Source organism: Larus michahellis, chromosome 8 (assembly GCF_964199755.1).
Source record: "Larus michahellis chromosome 8, bLarMic1.1, whole genome shotgun sequence".
Taxonomy (NCBI): domain Eukaryota; kingdom Metazoa; phylum Chordata; class Aves; order Charadriiformes; family Laridae; genus Larus; species Larus michahellis.
The window spans coordinates 33,061,952-33,084,519 of NC_133903.1; the positions used below are offsets into that span (position 1 = coordinate 33,061,952).

Consider the following 22,568-nt stretch of genomic DNA (forward strand, 5'->3'; position numbering starts at 1 on the left):
TGATATATTTAGGGGCCTATCTTGCTTTGTATTCTTATGTGTAATTACCCATATAAAAAAACACCACTCATTAGTGTTCTGTTCCACTGACTTAATTATATTCCTTAATTAAATCTTGACTAACTGGGGGTCACTGCAGTGTCAGTGGGATTTGTCACTGTTTGTCAGCAGGTGTCTGGTCACATCTATTTCTGGTTTCCCTGTTGCTGTATTCTGTTTAAGAGCATGGTCTTTTCTAAATGCAAAGGACGATCATGCATTACCTTACTGTGTCTTGTGCCTCGCAAATTAAATGAAACACCAGTGAATCCATTCTGTAATGCCAGCACTCTCCCAATCTTTACATACAGGAGGTGGGGAATGAAGCAAACATAAACCTTTTCACTTGTGCTCCTTTTCAAAGGCTTATTCTTCCTGCACTCAGAAGCCATGGTCTTATTAATTTATCAGATAATCTTTTGTTCAACAGGCGTAAAAATATATTGCAAATATCAATCCAGGGATACTTCTTCTTTCCCTCACCTCCTAAACATGAAATGAATTTGAGACATGACCAGCAAGAACGAGCTAAATCAATATTACATGCATAACAAATACAACATGGCATGTGCTGCTATTGCTCTGTTGCTCAGAATCAGAAGACCGAGGCCCCCGATTCAGTGTTCCCTGAGTAATTCAGTGGGAGTTCTGCATGTGCAATAAGTGCATAATAGTGCCATTTCTTTCTATTACAAATTTGCATGTTTGGGGTTTGTTATTTTAGAAAGTTACTTAGGGGAAATATAAATCCCATGTTTACGCATATAATAGGCACCTAATGTTCATCTGAATAATTGATTAGTCAAGTCAGGCTTTCATAATTAGCTGTCGGCTTTCCAGTATAAGCCCACAAACCACTTGTCAATCTACAGACATTTTTAATTTATTAATATATATGTTATCAAAAGACCTGCAGTAGTTACCTAGAAAGCATTTATTATTTATTCTGTCGAGGCTGAGGAAGCATTTCGATTCTAGACACGTATTTTCAATCTATTGTAACTTTCCCAGAAGATTATCTTTTTGTTCTGAAAGTTTTCATGAACATTCTCTGACTGTAAGTGCTTGCTTACAGTAGAAATTGGATAGAGGGTTGTTTTTTTTTAAAAATCTATTCAGCCATTCCTGTGTTACACAAAAGCTAGTGACATGTTTCATTGATTATAAAATAATGCATATCACTTATTTGTACTCAGATACCTAACAACCATCTAAACAGATGCCAGGAGCAGATATCCCTAATGCAGCCATAGATTCTGTGACCAGACAGATGCATCTGTTAATAGCACATATGTGACAGTGATATTGCAGTTATGAGCTGTGGAGTTACATGCTAAATTGAAGAATTATAAGATAAATTGTATTTATCGTGAACTTCATTACCTCATTTGAACTCTATTACTAATCCATTTTTGCTTCCTCGTATTCTTGAGCAGTTTTCAAGTAGTTGTTGCTACAGGGAAAATACAAACTCCTTACTCCAGAAACTCTGCATTTTGAGCCCATGATATGAAGTTCTTAAAACAAAACATTTGATTGTGAAATCCAGAATGAAAATTGTTCAGTTCTTACTAGAAGTAAGTTAAAGACCGAACATCTGATAAAACAATGGGACTAGAAATTTTGTGGTTTATTTTATTGGGAAACAAACTTCACATTTCCATTGGGAGGCAGCATTTACTTCTAGCACTTGTTGAATGTGAGACACTGAATTTACAAAAGATATTATTATTATTGATGGAAAAGATATTTTAGTTCTGTATATGCTGTAAGTTTACTTTCCCTTGCCCCTGCTCAGTAGAATCACCTTTGTTTTAGTGAAAATATATAAGTGTCTGCTTCCCATCAGTGAGATCAGGGCAAATGCTTCAATAAACATGTAAAGTGCTTTCCTGAATCACAGTCCTGCTGAGGCCTGTACTGTTGGATGTGTATTAAGTTCCTAGCTTTATAAATGGAAAGATACAAATATAATAACAGAATTCTAAAACCCTTTTAAATCTAAACCACCTCTATTATAGAATAGCTTTTTAGTTTGTTTGGAAAGAACATGATGTAAAAGCCACATCATAGTGGTAGAAGAAAATGTATGCCCACTTTGGTGGTGTGATTTATTTAATTGTGGTTTACCACTATGAATTATGTGGTCTCACAAAATTCACACAAGTCCTTGAGCAATATGACAGCATCTTGTGTACCATACACATGTATGTATTATGTATATACTCTCTCTCAGTTTCTACTTAAAGATAGAAAAAATATTAGAGTCCTCCTCTTTAAAGGAAGTTTAATAACATACCTCCCATTGGAAAATGCAGATACATTTCTAAGGGTGTCTTTATAAAGTCCCCCCTCATTATATACATATACAATATGTATATCTTGTACTAATATAAAATGTCAGTATCTATTTTTATATCCATTGCAAAACAATAGAAAATTAAATGCTGCATTGCAAAGAACGCAATATCTGCGTGGGATCCAGAGCCAACTTTGCAACTGCTGTTTTAATTTTCTATATAACATTTGGTGCAATGTTAAAACTTCAATCAGTGTTATACTAATATAAGGGTTCTTTATTGGGATATTTTTAAGCATAGCAGTTTCTACCTGGAAAGTATTTATAATTTAGGCTGGTGGGCTAACTAAGGATTCAAGCTGTGCGAGCATTGAAACGTCCACATTCTCACTATTAACGTACAAAGTTCTCACCAGTTCCCCTGTCTATTAACCTAAGAGTTCAGAAATATTTCCCAGTGGAATTGTGTGGCTTGTTTGGTTCTTCCATTTAGACTTCGAAAGAGCATTGTTTTCAAAAAGTGTTTTACAACTGGAAATAGATGTATCTGCTAAACAGATTCATATTTTCATGATTAGACAGGTGATCTGATCACAAGGCGGAAGAGAGATCATACACATAAACAATGAATTAAAACCCTGAATAGGATCACTAAGTCTGTTTTTCTAGGTTACAGTTAAATGAGACCCATTATGTGGGCTTTCAGATAAACTTACAAAGCTCTTATCTGTATAAACCTGATAGATCTGCCATTATTCTTAGCGACTAACAGAAGCTATATCATTCAGTTTCATTAAAAATGCATTAATCCTTTTTTAGTAACCTCTTCTAATTCATTGATTCAATTATACAATGAACAATAAAAATGTTTGGTATAATAAAAATACAGTATTAAAATGTGTTATATACATAAATATTTCATTGCAATGATATTATTCAGGGTTTTAAAAATATTACCAATATTAATATCATGCTCTGAGAGAACAAAGTGTACATTTTTTCAGCATCTCTGAAACTATATATCAAAAAGATTAGTCTTTAAAATGAGAGGCCTGAAATGGTTGCTTATAGTATTAGTTGTGGTCACTTCATGTACAGCCTTCCTGTAAAGTTGGTGACGCCTACCAACATAGGTTGATCAGGGGACAGGAAGGTGTTATAGGATGTGTACACGTATTCCTCCTCAATATGGGGAAGCCAGGCTCCACTGATGAGATCAATTCCCCCCGAAATCTCTGGTCTTTGGCCTAAATGAAAACAAACTGAGACTCCCAGGGCCGGACCTTGAGTTGATGCAAGTACTGGGAAGATTTTGCTTGGTGGGCAAAGTCCACGCTCAGTACGTGGCAGCACTGTGAGCACCTTTCACAGCAGTGGCAGCTACTGTGATCCCACTTACACCAGCTCAGTAATTCTGACCACCAGGACTCCCGTATAGCTCTCAATCTGGCAGTTCTCGTAAACCAATTGGAGTAATTAATCCAAGCCTTTAATTGATTTTTACACCGCTAGTACTTTTTATCATTTTGCATTTGGTTTCTTTTATTAATTTTTGTGGCAGAAGAGCAAAATATCATGGGTTGTTTTAGACGTGTTACCTCAAAAGCCAATAGCCAGGCACGGCTGAGCAGGTTTCTATGCAAGACAGTCAATGTTGCTGGTTGCTGTGAAAAGCTGGCGTGATTTCTGCAAGCGTTCCAAGATGAGAGGAGAAGAAAGGACTTTATATTTTCATTAGTTATCCCTTTACAGATTTACTTTTAATTCTTTCAGCAAAGCAGATTATTAAAAGCAATGACCTGAGGTCTTCATTCAGATATCAGACTTGCAATCCTGTATAATGCGCGCCGCAGGGCAGAGGTCACGCTGACGAGTCTGTTAATGTAGTCACTATGGGATAAGATCAATCTCCATACTTCACCATATTGATCTAATAGCTCATTGGCACTTCCCTCTTTGAATTGATTAGCTCATGTGTGAAAAGAGATTGATGGGTTTCTGACCCTGAGGACTTTGTCAGGGGCACACCCATGGCAGGAGAAGTGGATGTTTTTGCTGCTTCATTTGGGTGGCTCATTATGTGGATGCCTCATAGGGAATAAGGGTCATAACATTGTTTTATGAATTATTTACAAGAAAATATCAGGGTTTTGCTTCATTTGATGCTCTACCTGTACTGAATCCATTCTAAACAGAGCATGAAGAAATACATGTGAATGGCCAAATGTACCAAATATTTGCGTAAAGGGAACCACCACATATAAGTGACCTTAAAAAGCAATTTTACTAATATAAGGTAATCATAATAGATATGAGGGTAGGAATAGACTTCATGGGTCATCTAGTCCATTCCCCTTATGCAATGACAGAATATTGATGATATCTAGAAATGAGTTACATTTTAATTGCATATTCTGGATAAGTACTCACAGTGAATCTAGTTCAGACATCTCAGGGAACTCAGTATTCACACTGCACGGTAGAAAGAGGCAATTTGCATGCAACATGTGAGCTAAAAAATAAACTATGAACATTTCTCTGTTGTTAAAAGTAACCTAAAAAAACCCAGATTCAACTCCATTTATCAAATAGTCATATATTTGCAAAATGCATATATTTGACACAGTAGATTGGATTTTGGTGCTGTGTGTGCTCATGCAAGAGGAAATATAAAAGGAGCTGTCGCCAGAAGCTGAATTTAGAAGTTGGCTTATGTTATGTTGTACTTAAAAAATGTGTGCATTATCAGAGCCTTCACAGATATAAAGCAATAAAACTAAGGGCTGGCTCCTTGAAGTCTTCTGTTGAAGCCCAGGCATTTTTGTGTTTCTGTCTGCATATGAATTGTAGAATCACTCTCAAAGACCTTTATAATGAAATAATTTCTTACAAACTATCCAAGTGCAGGATACTGTATAATACCATACCTAGGATGGTGTTACATTGGATGTCAGGTTATATGGTTATGCCCCAGTACAAAAAATATTGAGCAAAATATCCTCATGGTGTTGTTAAGCTGATGCTTATATTTATGTAAGGAGACAGTACGCTTCACTGATAATATCTTACTGTGTTATTTAACTGGACTTTCTGGGTTTAATTTGGGGGCTGGCAGTTTAAATTGAAAGGTAGATAATTTTATTTACAGAGAAGTGTCCGTGGATACTCCATGCAGTCAGGCAGTCTTTTTCTACTATAAGATTTATGGTAACATAAACAGGTACTGCATAAAAACATAGTAATAGGCAGTCCCTCCCCTAAAGATCTTATATTCTAAAAGAAACAGACCCTCAGGCAGATTAGTTTAAAAAAAGAAGAGAGCCGAAGAGAGAATTCAATCCATTACCTGTCAGTGAAATGATGCTGAATATTTGTATAATCTCACATTCATTTATACTGCTAAATCATTCAGGCTATTTTATGTACCAGGAAAATTGCCCTGGTATAGACTTATGTAGCCATATTTCAAAAAGTTCTAATACGCCTCAGAAAAACTTATTAGAGGCAGAGTCACAGGGTGCTTTCCTTTGATAAATCTGGGTTTAATCAATAAATAGTCTTACATTTGGGTATCAAAGTAATATTTTGGTCATGGTAAATCTTCAAAAATAAAACTCATATTAAACTTAATTACAAACCAAAGTAAATGGTACTCAGACCTAGATTAGTAGTAGGTTGCAAAACACTTGAACACAAGACGTGCAAAAAATGATTTTTTTTAAGAAAACGTTGCCAATTTATTACAAGCTCTTGCCCATTGACTGACTTTCTGCTAATCTGATTAAAAATTAGCTCCCAGAGTTGTGGTATATGGTGCACTCGTGGGTTAATGGGAAGTAATCAGTGCAACCTGATTTTATTATTCATTGCTCCTGCTGTCATTCAGAAATAAGCTAAGAAAAACCTAAGAAATTAGATGTACAGGCTCTCTCCCTTTTTCCTAAGCTCACATCTAATCTTCTGTTGCATACAGACATCTAGGAACCCAATTTAGAGACTCAAAATGTTGATACCTGCATCCAGCTGTGACAGCAAAGAAAGTCAGAGGCTGGCTGAGCTGTGTCACAGCCCGCAGTCATTTTTACTTGCAAGGTTCCTGCTCATTCTGTGTTTGGTACTGCAAAAGTTCCTCTCATCAACATAACAAGAAGCCCAAATAAAAAATTTCTTCAAGGATATTTTTAAACATTAATATTAATCCTAACTGCAGAGCTAATCATGTCTGTATGGGACCTGGGCAGAGTTGTGACAACCTTATTTATATTTTAATGACACTTCAGAGATTTCCAAATTAGAATACAGGAAACAGGAAGTGGGAATAAATGAAACAAAGCCAAACGAAAGGATAAATGGAAAAAACATTTAAATACACACTTGCCTATTCCTTAAACATTCATTCAATCAACACTTCCTGTGATTTTTAATAGCATGGCTCTGTCTGCTCTTTTACACTTGACTTTGTTGGGAAAGGAGCTCATTTTCTTGAGGACGATGTTATTAGTTGAAAGGATTTAGCTAGAAGGTAGTGGCTACATGCCGGGAGCCTCTTGCAGTGCTTTTAAGATGTAAAGAGAAGTACTAAGTCTTTTGGATCATTCCCGTGTACATTGCTCATTGGATCATGCATCACACGTTCTCACTACTTCTCCACAACCTTCTTGGATGACTGCAGCTTCCTTTGGTGGTGTTTTAAAACAACTTTTTCTATCAAGTCAGATGGATACTGGTTTAATACATGACAACCCCCATTCATAATGCTGAATTTTCTTTCACTTTGTCCCCTATCATTGGGTCTTCTTTCTCATTTAATCTCTGCCCAAGTGACTTACTGCTGCAGCCCTTGGGATGTAACACAAACTTTCTATATTTTTTCTTTATCACTGTACCATCTCCTTTCACATCTTGACTGAAGATGCTGTTTCTCATCATTTCTTACTGCTTTTGCTGTGGGTTTTTTTGGTTGTTCTATTACAAAACAGAGGAAAACACAGTGGAATACATTTGTATGGCAAGTGCAGTGTTTTACAATAACACCAGCCTCTATTGCCAAAGGTTTATTACAGGTGACTTTCTGTCCTGTTTAGCACACTGTATTGTTTCAGTGACCCTAGTATGTGCAGAGGGAAATATTTGGCCTTACATAATTGGGTGTTTGTCAAAAGTATTAAGAGGACTATGAAAAGTAAAATACAAATCAACATATTTTAATTGCTGAAAAAGATTGCGATGTTGTGCAATCAAAAGATAAAGAATTTTTAAAGTATAAAACTGATGGTTTGATGGTAACTAGAAATGGTATGGAACATCCAATGTATTACATTCTTTGTGTGGTTCATCAGTGTCCAACCCTGGTTATCACTAATACTTACCTGGAAAATTATTCTTCTCTTATTTACAGTGCTGTAATGTTAAAGTAACTCCTTTTTAGGCCTGACATCAGAAGATTATTTGCATATTCCCATCAGTATAACTGTGAATATGGTCCCATGCTGTGTACACAAACCAACTTTTGTAGGTGTCATCTGACAAAAGAGGAAGTTTACACTTCTCTTACGGCCTGCCCATCCCCTTGAATAGCTGTACTGGAAATAAACGCAACCGCTATTAAACAGAAGAGTAACCACATAGTGTAATTAAACAAGAGCCAATTTAAGTAACTCCTGTGTTAATGCATGCAAAAAACAGTGTTCTGGGGCATACAGCACTTGAAAGAACAGAACCCTAAGTGTGTTGAGAGATTATTCTGCCTGCCTGTTACCATATTAAAGGGGCTTTCTGAAATTAGCATGTCTCTTGTGTCACAAGTTAAAAATATTTTCCATATTTTACTTAGTTGATTGAGTTTTAATGGAATATTTATTTTGTGGAAAATAAATTTAGTTCTTACTAGGACTTTGTCTTTAATATTTTACACTATTTACAATCCACCTCTGTGTGTGGTATTGATCTCTGTTGAAATTTGATGTTGCTGTTTTCTAAGAAATTTTACAAATGAAGGATGTAGGAGGTAAAGTTTACCTATAAACTCTTAGAATAAATGTCAGCTAGAAAAACGGGGTAGCTGTAAGAAAAATCTAATCCAATAAATCACCAAACAGGAAAGGAACATTACATATTAGAAATCCTTTCAGATAATACTAAAATATGTGTGACTTGAAGAAGACCACAGAGACTTTAATCCAAGGCTGCTGTACAATAGCATGAAACTGCTGATTCAATATATTGAGAATAAATTCACCAGCAGTACCATAAAATTTACTAGACTCGGTCTTGTGTTCTGATTCCCCAGAGTACAGCATTGTGCATCCTAAAAAGCAGATCAGACCCACAAGGCTAACGATGAATCGAATGGGCCTAATTCTGATTTTTTTTATACAGAAGTCAAAGGATGTAAGTTCATGCAAGTTAAGAGTTAAGAATCTGGCACAGCACGCTTTTGCATTTAGTTTGGTGACATCAGAAAAAACAGATATCCTTCTATAGTAATTCAAGGGAACAAAAGAGCTTTAGTACCAAAATTGCTACACAAACTACATAGCATTATCTGATTTTTTCAAAATTCGAGACCCAACGATGCATAAACTTACGCTGTACTAATATCAGTAGAGATACTCACAGGAGCAGGATTTTGAAGGTCAGTTCTATGGGTCCAATCCTGAAGCAGGCACCTCCTTCTTCACCCTGTGAAACAGATGCTGAGAAGAATTAATTTTCCTCTTTCCTTATCTTTGCATTCACTTTGACAGGGAAGAAACACTGCGTTGTAAGCAAAATTTTCAGTTGTGACTAAAAAGAAACCTTTTTCTCATTTTCAGTTTAAAAAAACCCACCCAAAAAAGAACCTAAGAAAAACACATTTATAATTCATCATAAATATTGCTGACTGTGAAATACTAAGTCATTTTCATGCCGTTTGCATGGAGATAAATGTGAGGAAAAGGAGAAAAAATAGGTGTGTTATATGTTGCATTTGACGTGTTATATTATATATACATATAGGCACACAAATTTTATTGTAACAGCCCTTTCATCCGATGTTTGAAGAACTAAGATTTGCCATTTACCTTTTGCTTAATAAAGGGGAAATACTTTCTAAATGGAGTCCAACGATGCATAAAAGGAGAGGTCTTATTCTTTCATAGGATGATCATCTGCTGCTTGCCCATACTCCCTTCAGCAATCTGAGGCCCCTAAATTCGCACACCTCGTGTTATATTCCTGCAAGAAAACAGGATGAGTGTGAACCGATGCTCAAGGCTGCTTTTTATTAAAGTATTTTGACACAACAGAAGATTAGCACTGAAACTGGGAAACAGCTGATCACTGCTGGTTTGATCCCCCCTTTCACAGTGATCTTACACATAGCTGTCCAGGGGCATGTGAGGGGACAAGCTGTTGCAAAGCCATCGCTCTCCCCGGTGCATTTGCTAAGCAAGAAATACCGCACACCATTCAGAGCATGGGCACCGTGTATTCACCGCCTCACATCTTGAAAGGGTAAAAGTGTGGGGATTTTCAAAGGTATAATGTTGCTTTGTGCTATAAATTCCTTATCGATGTCCTTTAAAAAAATGAAAAGTGGATTGATATTCCAAATACTAATGGTTCCATGAGCAGAGAGTTAATGAAGCATTTTAGTCCTCTTTTTCTCTCTCTTGGTTCTCTGCTGTTGAATAAAGGGTGAGCATATTTGCCTTTCTTTCAGCGCAGTACCCAACAGTTACTTTCCTCTATCGGGATACTGATTCACACAAGGCTTATAGGAACTTGATCTCTTGAATAGACAAACTCTCTGTTGAAATAAGCTGACACTGACTGATGGATTTAGAAGTTATTGAAGGAAGAGCTATACGCGCACACACGCATGTACACATCAAGTATAATTGCACCTTTATAACAGCCTCTTACATGCCATAAAGGAGCAGGAAAAGGCACACACTGAAGTATTTTTGTATTTCCTTTCATTTTTAAATTATGAAAAAAATGTAAAATGCTACCAAACTTGGACAGATTTTTATACTCAGTTCACACTAGAGCTAGAAGGAAACAGGACAGTCGTCTAACCCAACATGGGCTTGTAAAGATCACTCCCTGCCTTAACCTAAACATTTTATATAACACACAGGTTTCTAGTAAAGAGCTGGAACAATCAAAGTTAATATTAAATCATTTTTTCTTGAACTTTGTAGCATTTTATTGCTGAGGTTATAGGTAGTAATCACATTTTATTGGGGCATTCACTGATTCTGAAAGTTATGTGCTTCTACTTTCAAAACCTCATTGGCTGTTACGTTCTGCCTTTTGTCAGCAACCTTGCGCAGGAGGTTTCCCACTGTTAGCAGCAACCCATCTGAAGAGTCCAAATCCTTCTCTACCTACGTAACGATTTGGAAACCATGCATGCATTCAGGAGTAAAAATTAGTCTCTGGAGTGCACTTGTCTTATAAAACTTTGATTTGGAGTGATTTGCTTCACTATAGCATAAGAAAATGGAGTAACAACTCAAGCTATATGTCTGCAATGACTTGTGAGTGATCTCCTAACTACATTTGAAAGAAAGTTCAACCATCCCTTGAACTGTATGCTTCAGGCTGAACAATTCAGCCAGATGTTTAATCACTTCATATTCACTAGGAAATGGCTATTCAATGGCCGTAGAATTTAAAAGGGGCACTATGGGATGAATGCTTCATGTTATTTCTATATTGGCATTCCCTTTTAGAAGTAAAAACAATTCAGCTGAATCCAACATGGTTTTATCACATAAATTTTAATCATTGTATTTTTTTTTATACCATTAGATACCCTTTTAAATTTTTAGTAACACAAAAGCCCAAAGCTATAGTGCAAGTTGATGCAAATGAAAAGAGATGAAAAAGGATTCTCCAGCTTCTCAGAAAGGGAGGTGTATGTAGACTGGGTAAAAGGTGAGTGCATTGTTTAACTGAATCTGCAGGGATAATTATAAAGAAAATATTTAACTTAGAGCAACACAAAAAAAACATGACCCCGAAAGTTTTAACAGGTAATTCATCAAGTGGCAGCCTGAAAATAACCTCTTCAGAAGAAAAATTGTAATAAATCTGCAGTTGTTGGTTACAGTATGCTAAATATTGTGAAACACTTTCCTAAAAGAAAGGCACAGTGTGGTTTTGATAAGATTAAGGTGCATTTCAGCAAAGCATACACATTATTCTTCATTTTACTCTTTGGTGATTTCAATGTTCTTCTTCAGAGAAAACAAAAGTTTATAATGATTAACATTCTGTGCTGTGGGAAGCATACACTCTGCAACAATACTACTCTTGTGTCACACTAGCCTTCCTCATCTATAACATCAGCACAAATAGTTTTTCAGATGAGTAACCAGCATTTCTGAGATAAGTCCTTCCTTTAACTACAATTGATAATGCGTGATTGTGTATTGCAGTGTCAACAGAGGCCTCAACGAGCCTGACAAACTTCCACTGAGTCCTGTAGCAAAAGCTCAGGGCCCAGCTGAGTGGGAGTCTGCGGTTTAGCAGTCAAATGTGACACTCCCATCCCCAACCCCAGACCATCTTTGTCCCACCAAGAGATAGCGTGCCACCACAGTGCTCAGGATTAGAACTTTACACTTCAAATTGAGAGTCTATTTTCTCCACTCCTGGAAACATCCTACATTGTTTGCACTACACTGGTAAGATAAATTATGCAAACTAATAGCTGCATCTAAATGTATTCGCATGCATGCCTGTTTTCTAATCCTTGTTAGCAGAGAACTCAGAAAAGTGATATAAAGTCACCATATAATTCCACCTGGCAGTGGAGGAACTTGGGCATGCCACCAGGGAATTCTGTGTTCAAACCTGTATTCAGATATTTATCAGTATGAAGTTTACTGTGCAGATGAGCAATACCATGTGAATCTTTCACAGTGGACACAAAGAAATGTCACGGTTCCACCAGGCTCCCTGGTTCTATTAAACCCCTGGGAAAAAAGGTCAATGGACCTAGTGGAGGAGGCACATCTCTTTGTCTCTCTTTTCGCGAATCTGATTTTTTAAAACATTTTAAATGGGGAACACTGTTTTTGTTGTGAAATTGAAGAGTAAGCTAATGTATGGAGCACAGTGACCTTGGGCTCTGTCTTGGGGCATAGACTGTCCTACTGCACTATGACCCACCTTCAGCCATTCCTGTCCCAAGACAGATGAACTCCTGCTGACCCAGCCATACAGCATTTCTACTCTGGTGCTTTACTGAGAAGAGCTGGGATGGCCAATGGCTGGGAAAACAAAGGGAACATGCAGGCTGCAGCCAGCCCTTCCCGAGTGTTGCGGCAAATAGGCTGTGCAAGTAATGATTCCATCCTGGGGCAGGGGGGAAAAAGAGAGAGAGAGTACACCAAAGGTTTCTATCACAGAGGTCACAATACCGAAATATTGTTAATTAATACTGATACTATGCACATTTCTACGATGAGGTCACTGAAAATGTGCTTCCAGGTCAACCTGGGAAGGACAAAATCTTAAGACTTTATTAGAATATAGTGCATCGCATCCTGCCATCCACCTGTACATGAAACACCTGTCAGTGAATATTGCACAGGCAAACTGACTGCACGGTGTCATTCACCATGTCAACCTGGTTACTTATCAGCATTCCAGATGCTGGGAGACCCCTTTTGCATAATGAGTTAGTTTATTCTGGCTAGCTTGGTAGGGATGGCACTGCAGGACTGTGGCAATGACCATTTGTCTTCCAGCTTATGACTTGGGGAATCTACTACAAGTAGTCCAAACAGCATGAGATACAAGGTTATGGATGACTCCAAATTCCGACATGTTTCCTTGTCCTTACTGTAAGCATCGGTAAACAGGATTTTGGTATAGGAAACAAGATTTACCTATTGCCTTGCTCGACCTTTGTATCTCTACTGTTTGAGAGACTAGACAAGCACATGCCCACTTTCACCTCTGGGACTTCTCCTGTCTGTGCTGGTGACAACCGCCATCCTCTGCTTCTCTAACACAAAGTACTTGATCCTTCTCTGCCCCAGCAGCATCACTTACTGTCACACAAAACCTTTACGTCTGCATCTCATCTAATCTCATCATCCTCACCTTCAAGGTTTTACCTGACATCCAACTTCCCTTATGTCTTCTCTCACTGCTCTGCCTCCCCATACCCCTCCTTTAAAGCCTCCTCCTAAGGACTCTCTTTGCTTCCCTTGTCACTTAGCAGCAGTTTTACAAGTGTGATGTTTTACTCCTTTCATGCTCATAACATTATTACTCTCTCATGCCACCCTGCATGCTGGAAATGATCTCCTCTTTCGAGTCACACACCCTCCCTTAGCTTCCCCCACATCTTTCTTTAAAAGCCATTTCTTCAGCAACAATTTCCAGTTATGCTGTCCCCACTGGTGTGTCTTCATCTGAATTCCACTGTCCAGAGAGGACCTAAATTTAACCATCTGGGCACAGTATTCGCTCATGCTTTTGCTTGAGGCTAGATAGCTGTCAAGTGGGTATCTCATTTGACAACTTGCTTGGGTAAGACATAGGTTACTATATCCTCGTGTCAATGTTCTGTTATGGCAGGGAGCAGCTGCAAATTTGGGGAGTGCTCTTGCAGCAGTTGGTTGTTGGCAATATGATGTTTGATTTTTATTTATAAGCATTCCCAGTAGTTGGGACAAAGGCTACTTTTTTCTTGTTGTTAAAACATTGATAATACTCTTAAAGATCTCCACAAACTAAAAAATCTCAAAGTTTAGCCAATAGTGCAAGTTTATGAGCTTGTTTCTAATTCAAGGTATATGATGACTGAAAATTATGTTGATTATAGGGAAGTCCCAGGCTGGAGCTAAGTTATCTTGGTGACAGAATCTTATCTTTTCTCCTGCTTACCCTGTTAATGGCAGACTAGCATGCTTTGGTTTTGGAGTCAGAAGACTGAAGTCCACAAGGTGCTTTTTCTGCAGAGGACCCTCTTCTTCAGAACTCACTCTCCACTTTGGCCACAAAACTTAAGCCTCTTTGCCTTCAGGATCAGTTTAAGGCACATGCTTGTTTGAGTGAAGACTGATTATTTTTTTTGTTTTGCCAGATAATACACTTCTGCAACTCATTTATTGATGTGCCACGGAAACAGAAAGGTGTTTGTGTTCTGGCTAAAGTTACACACCTCATAAAGTTTACCAGCTCATTCTAACATAAGGAGTGGTGTGTCACTGTTTTTGTTCAATGTGATCTGTGTTGTTTTCTATTTTTCATTTCGTATGCATTAGCAGAGATAAAGTATATGGTTTTCCTCATCTACATGCTTTTAAGAAATAGGCTGGAATTGATCATTTGCCCTACATTTCAGTAATCCATGACCCTCCTTAAAGCCATGTCTGTTTCTTCCTAGTGCAAACTGGGAGGCATTCTGCTGCCCCACCACCTTTCTTAAAATGGCAAAAGCAGCTGGATCTAATAGTCTTCTGAAGGCAACACTGTGTTTCGGATGTGTATTGTCCTTTTTATGCTATCCATTTTATAGGCTTTCACTGGTTAAATTACAGTGAATACAGAGGAGCAGATTTTTGTGAACCACTAGCAGATGTTCGCTGTTGCTAGTTTTATGAGTCTTGTAGAACAGCAGGAACAGACTACGTGCAAAACATTTTTTTTTTTGTGATTTTGCCATCTCATACTGTTCTCACAGCACTGGCTCGATAATGATATGATAAAGCTTGGGAGGTAAGCTTTGATTGCAGACTAGCTGCTGTTGGGGCCTTCAGAAAGCCAGACCTGTAAAGTGCAGTTTGTTTTCAAAAGCCTGTGGCTGAGACAGATGGGTTAGCTGGAAATATGTCATTTATAATATAATCAAATACTTGACCTCTTATTCAGGTATTAGTTGTTATGACATGGATGCTGAATGTTTAAACTGTCTCACAGTTTGTTTCGTTCAGATGTAAGCTGTGATAGCTTTGTGTGAAATGCTAATTTTGAATGAAATTATCATGTTAGCAGGACTTATTTGATTTTTGTAACACCTTGTTGCACAGACGAGAAAATGATCACAAAACAGTTTCACGTAAAAAGCAAGAGCACTAGAATGCTCTTGTAAATTTCAAACATTTTCTTCAAATAATGCCTTATTGTAAATGTGGCCTGAGTTTTGGTAGGGAGTGTATCAATGTGGCAATTTACTGTCCTCTCTTGAGCTAACAAGTCACTTGGCTGAAATGGTTTTGTAGTCAATTACAAGTTGTGGGCAGAGGAAGAGATCTTTAATACAGAATCAGCCTTGCTCTGTGATCTGAACAGAAATGAATTACCATGGGCACAGACAGCATAGGCTGAGTTTTTGGTAGCGCTAGCTTTACTTTGACTTAGTAATATATCCTTCTACAGAGTCCACACCTCTTTCTTTCCTCAGTCTCTATCGCCAGTGGATATCTAGCTTGTAGGAGTTATCTGAACATACATGTATTAACTGTGACTGTAGGCAGAAGAGCAGCTGTGATAAAAGATTATTCTTAACACTGGAAAGCCAAAGTATGCCACATATTTGAAATATCAGAACTGAGAGCATTTGCATAATTCAGCCCTTTTGTATCTATGCATTAAAATCTATTATAACACAAATGCAGATTGAAGATGAGAATAGGACAGACCATCTTAATACAAGCATTAACTAATTCTGCAGTGCTTGATTTTGCAACCTTAAGATGTTATTTTGGCACAGATATGCTAAAAGTTTTCTGCTCCCTTTCTTCCCTGATTTCATTTGCTTGCACAGTCCAGCAAGCGGGAATAATTTAAGACAGGTACCTAAGGGGGAGAAACTGGGACAAGAACAGTTGGGAGAAGACTGTGAGCAGGGAGAAGTGAAGTTAGGATGAATGAAGGAAGCAAACAGAGACTTTGATGTTAAAGTCTGAGCTGCATGAGAAGTGACTGGAAAGAGGGAGACAATACTAGGTAACTTTCACAGGTGACACTACAAAAAGCTATTAGTAACAAATATGCCTTCCTCCTCTACCACACAAGCAGAAAACAAGCTTGAAAGAATAAAGTTCAAAAATTCATCAGGTCGTAGCTGATAAAATTTGAAAACATCTATTTCATTATCTAATTCAGCTCACGCAAGATTGCTCCTCACAATGAGTTTTCATGTGCATTATGAAAAGTAGTTCTAAATCAATTGAAATTAGAACCCCTGGAAAGCAATATGAATAGTTCCATGTCTCAGAAATTCTAGGCATTTCTCCACTTTAAATATTCTCTGCTAATTTCTTTTTTACTTCTCCTAATTTATAGCATTTTTAATCTGTTCAATTGCTATCTGTGCAGGTTCTTAGATTCCTTTTAACTATACACATGCTATTACCATATCTGCACCAGAGACTTAATTGTAGCAAGGCTATTGTATGCATCTCTTAACTCTTTCAGGACACATCTCTGAAATCAAAGACTCTGATTTTAGGAAGAAATCAGTAAGCTCAGTAAGAACAGGTCCATAGGATATGGATGCTTACCATGACTTAAATTCATAGCCTGCCTTCCACTAATTTGTGAATTTTTTTCTCCCATTTCCGTGGAAATCTTAATTATTTTTCAGTCTTCAAAGTGAATAAAACTGAATGCAATCCAGTTGCAACGGGAGCCAGTTTAGTGATATCCTTTGTTGTCCTGTAATATGCACATCCCAAATAACATTGCACAAAAAGTTAATGTAGGTTGCTTGTGCTGAGTGCCCAATATGTTCCCTCTGTTACCAAACACAGTCAGTGAAATGTCTCACTGCTCGCTATTGCCTTGTGCACAGCTCTTCCTTTACCTAACAGTGGCACTTGAAGCCGCTCAGCTTCTGTTTATGAAGAAGTTTTCTTTTTTTTTTTCATCGTATCACAACCATTCTTAGAGAGAGTGTTTACCTCGCTCTTCACTTTTTCCTTTGCAAGGAACCAATCTCTGACTTGGGCTTGTTGCAGCAATAATGTACTTGAATCTGCTGATTCTTTACTATTTCCATAAGCCGAGGTTTAAGGATGAAGAGTACAGGAAAGTTCACATTAGCATTATTTCTGCTATTCTTGTTTGGGGTAAAAATGCCCATTTCCATGAGCATTTCATAAATATACTATTATTATTTCTTTGCATAACAATGTCCTAGTCCTGCTTTCCTAGAATGTAATCAGTAGTAAATATTCTATACATTTTACGGGTAAGGGTTTCAGCAGTGCCCTGTTTATTCAGCTGAGAATAGCAATTTTTTGGATGAATAATTTTTGATAGCATTTCTGTTAACCAGCTGCTTGAAGGACTGCCTCTGTAATATGATGTAAGACTTATTCCCAGAGTGATGCCACCAACATTCTTGTTTGCTTTACAGGTTGATGACCAAATGAAGTTGCTTCAGAACTGCTGGAGTGAACTCTTAATTCTAGATCACATTTATCGGCAAGTGGTACATGGGAAAGAAGGCTCCATCCTTCTGGTTACCGGGCAACAAGTGAGTATGTGGGTCAGAAAAGTATTGATGGCTTTTTAATAATAATTTTCAAAATAGCAGGAGTTTAACTTGGTCAGAAGCACTCCTGTGTTCTCAGAGATTCTCCACAAATAATGTAGATAAAATGACTTGTGCACTCTGTTCCTAGTCTGCTGATTACAGTTAAACTTATAAAAGCAGATATAACTATAAGCACTTTGCTTTTCAAATATACTTGTATACTTCAGTGATTGAAAAATAGCAGATGAGAAGTGTTTCTCAAGAAGTTGTATTTCCTGGGGGCTAAAATGGTTTCTGACAGCAACAACACCACTCCAAACCCTGATGCTTTAGGTCTAAGCAATTATAGCTTATTTTCCCTTCAAAATTGTGGTTTACTCAAAAGAATCACTAGCTAGGTCAGAAACCTAGAGAACCTGCAGCTACTACCTCAGAAATATCTTGCTTTTAGAGAAGTATGCACATGTGTGAGAAACGGGGCAGCTGAGACACCTAATCCCAGGAAAATTATTCAGTCCATAGGCTATAAATGCAGATATTGTCTCAGGAGCACTGTCTTAGGTTATTCACCCTGCAGTTTCTGCACAGCTTTCCAAGGGGTAATTTTCTTCAGGTGTCAGATGCATAGCTCTCCCAAAATGCAAGAGCAATAATGTGGCAAATATTAGGAAAACTGTGAGAAAACCCAAAGGAAATAGAAAGTTTTGTCTCCCTCATACTTTCCAAAGCACAAAGAACTTGACAGTAAAATAAGAACTTTATTCCTAAAATTCTTATTCTGGCTTTAACAGAAAAAAAAATCAGAGTATCAAAGAGAAGCAAAGTGCGCGTGTATGTTATGTCCCTGATTCAAAGTGAAAACAATGGCCCATTGGTATTTAAGTACCTGCAAACAGAATTGCCTCAGTTTATACACAAATGGGAAAGAGCTCCTTTTTCTAAGATACGTCATGTGTGTCCGCATGTTGTGGAATCTGCTTACAGCTTCAGTTATGATTTTAAAACTGTAGCCATTTCTTAACACTAAGAACAAGTGTTATAAAAATCAGGAGAAATAACTGTTTGCGGTTATGATTAACAGGGGTACAGTAGAAAGGAGAAATTATCAACTTGTCCAAGAAAAGCAGGAAAATTCAAATTCTAGCCATGGAACTTACTCCTGCTCCTTTGTGGAAAGTCACTAACCTATCTGAGTCAAAGTTGTAGTCCCCAATTATATGAGATAAAATACGTTGCATTACTCTTCATTTATATTGGTGCTATTGAGGAAAATGACTGATCCCCTTTCCCTTTCATCATCTGTAAAATATGGACAATTGTACCAGCAATTATTTCATTTACCACAAAGGGTCCTTGCTTATTCGTCTGTTTATAAAGCTATAAGTATATTGACAGTTTTCTGTTCCTGAGAGAAGTGCTAAATTAGTGTTTCATTTGCTATGTGATTAGCTAGTTTTTAAAGGTACTGAGGACCTAAGTCCCACTGAAATCATTAGAGACACCTAAATACCCTTAGATTCTAGCCATTGTCCCCATTTTTCTACAGTAATAATTCTTACCTCATTAGCCACTTTTATCTTTTCTTGCAAAGAACCCCAGCTGTACATGATCTCAAGGCAAAGCAGAGCATTTTATCACCATTGGACAACAGGTAGCAGGATGCTTATTAAATGTACTGCTGCAAATCATCAGCTGGTTTTGGAAGTTGGAGACTATAATTCTGCCTGGAAATATACAACTAAGTTAAAACCTGGCTAAATTGGACTGATCGCAGCCATTTTTGCCCCAGGTTTGTCAAATAAGTGTAGTACATCCTCCTTTCAACCCAATTTTGCTTTTCTTTGCCAAAGTTTGTCATTTTGAAGTCATTGCAAGCACCCCCAGAGTCTCCCGTCATCTTCTGTACATTCCTCTTCACACTTAGGCTCCTTGGAGAGCAAGGGGCCATATTACAAGAACAGCAAACAAGAACAATGCAGTCAGTCCCTTTCCTTATGGATGGACTCCTTCCCATTTCACACTTGCTAATGGCTGAAGAACATACTCCCATATATGCACCACAGATTCTCCTTGAGAAATAGGGAGACACCAGACCTGAAAGCAAATATGCAGTCTGTGTGTGCTGGTTTTGAAACTGGAACGAGTCTGAAATCTACTCGTAATGCCACTGTGCTGTCCTGATGTCATTCAGCTCTGGTCACCGTCACCCTAGATGAAAAGCCAGATTGCAGAGTGGGCTGCACTGACTGCGCCTGCTCTGGCTGGGCTGTGCATGGCATGTGTGTTCACAGAAAGACCAATACAGAGGTACTGCAGAGGTACTTCTATGCCAGCACGCAAGTTGTATGCAATTTGTCATTCAAAAACATTTACTTTAAAACATCACCTATTTAAATAATTTTCATGGGTGAAAATCATTCATTGAAGAACCTCTTTTATTTATATGGACAAAGCTGGGTGAGTTAAGCAGAAGGTTTAAAATATCTAGAGTTGCCAGAGTCACAAATCTTAAAATCACAGAATAATCCAGACTGAAAGGGATTTTAAGAGGTCTCTAGTCCAACCCCCTGCTCAAACCAGGTTTCCCAGAGCTTTATCCAGCTGGGCTTTGAGAATCCTCAAGGAAGGAAACTGCACAACCTCCCTGCACAGGCAGCACCACTGCCTGACCATCTTCATGGGGAGAAAGTTTTTCCTTAGTTCTCGTCTAAATTTCTTTGTTTTTTCAACTTACAACCAATGCTGGTCGCTCTCTTCCTCCTTGAGCCCTGCTGCAAAGCACAGAGCCTGGGAGACCTTGTTAGTAAAGACTGAGGCAAAGGCAAGCACTGACTACCTCAGCCTGGTCGGTGTTTGCTGCCACTGAATCACCAGCTGAATCCAGCAGCAGTCCCACATTTTCCTTGTTCATCCCCTAACTAGCAATTTGATAACCTTCGCAAGTCTCAACTCTAGCTGAACACTGTCTTTTTTAACATCATCCCTACATGCCTGGACAGTGCTTCTAAATTACTTATTCTGAGCCGTTCCTGGCTTCAGCTGCTGCACACTGCCTTTTTGCACCGTAGGTCAGTTGCGAGTTACTTGTTTGGCCAAGGTGATCCCATACAACTGCTTCTTTCCCTAAGTGTCAAGATGGACTATCTTGGCAGCACCAACTCAGTCTGTTGTCATTCTAAGACAAAACGCCAGTTCAAATGTATTTATGAAAGGACAATTATGACTCTGTCTCCTCTGTATTAACTTTAAAACAATTCTGGAGAGCCACACTTCTAGACCCAGGCATTATAAGTCTTTGCGATTGCACTGAATGCTGCATACTTTCTGGTTTCTGCCCTGATCCTTTCGTTTCCTCAAGTAGAGAAAGGAAAATAACCATGGCCACCATCTCATAAAAATTAATTGATTAAGGTGTGGAAAGCACTCTGACACTTCTGATGAAAGTGCTGTAGGTGTTTTTTATTTACTGCTACCAGCAAAGTACTATGAGCAAAATTACAGTCAATCATCTGGCTTTCAAAGATATTAACTTTAAACTGAGGACCTGAGCTAGATAGCCTACTTTATTACCTGAGAGATCATGATTATTGTCACAAGTTAGCAAATTTAAGACCTCAGAAGCCTCACTCCTTGCTTTCCTTAATATATCCCTCCATAAAAGCCACTCATAAACACAGTCCTTTTTACAATCACAATCAAGGGGGAAGCTGTAAGGGGGGGAACTTATCACCACTTAATTAGAACATACCTGCTTTCTTCACTTAGGCTGCACCGTCCCTGTTCTTCAGACGCAAAAGTCAAACTTCATCCAGCTCCCCAGGGCCATACCACTGTCAGTTCTATACTAGGTATCAAAAATGGGCTAGTAGTTAGAAGAACACTTGATAATTTTCAAATGCATTGGCTCAAACCCCATTACCTTAGGGCATTCCTATCACATTTCCATACATCTGCATTTCCCTCAAGCCATTGGCTTATGAGTTTTACCCAGTGTCAATCCACTGTTCCCACTTTGATGGGGAAAAAGTGCAGTCAGCAGCAAAGTAGTAAGCATTGGCCGTTGCACAAAAAAAGAGACTGTATTTTGTTTTATTTTGTTATTTATTTGGTTGGAGTTTCATAAACGAAGCTCTTTTGTGTGTACGTGTTTCAAGAAAGCACTTTTTTCATATCATTACAATTCCTCAGCAGTTCCTCAGAAACAAGTTCCTCCCTATGCTGCACACTTCATTTTCTGCACTAAGTACTGCCCCTCAGCAGTAGCAATTACCATTTCAAAAGGAAATAAAGTAGCACAAATGCATTTTACAACTCTCCAAATTTCATAATAGAAAACAGCTAAGGAGTGATTTGCAATGTGGTGGTTAATTGTAAATCATTGCCAATATGCTCTCCACGCGCCGAGTTTTGTGGGCTCGCCACGTAGCATGTAATTTTAACAGACCATTTCTAATTATAGAACTTTAATTCCTCCAACTTGAGCACTTTCCTTTTGTATCTTCTACACCAGCAATACACTGCCATTTTCCAAGATCCATCACGCACAAAGTAGAGACTAAATTCTGTATGGAATATTTCATGTTTATGCATTTTCATGCAGCAGTCAACATACAACACGGGAATCGTAGCCTCGGCTACCCAGACGCAAGCTGCTCATTTTGTTCATACCTACACTCTACTCATTGTTGCCAAATCTTCCCTCTGCTGAATTTGGCCAAAGCCTTTCAGACTAAAAAG

The 22,568-nt window shown here is 38.1% G+C and overlaps 1 protein-coding gene across 2 annotated transcripts in view; it reads left to right on the plus strand.

Moving 5' to 3' along the window:
- NR5A2 (nuclear receptor subfamily 5 group A member 2) overlaps nt 1–22,568 on the plus strand; it is a 97,743-nt gene that overhangs the window by 36,503 nt on the left and 38,672 nt on the right. For both annotated transcript variants that reach the window (XM_074598442.1, XM_074598443.1), the window contains one exon: nt 17,712–17,831. In XM_074598442.1, the coding sequence (XP_074454543.1) occupies nt 17,712–17,831 (120 nt within the window). The remainder of the gene's footprint in view (nt 1–17,711; nt 17,832–22,568) is intronic.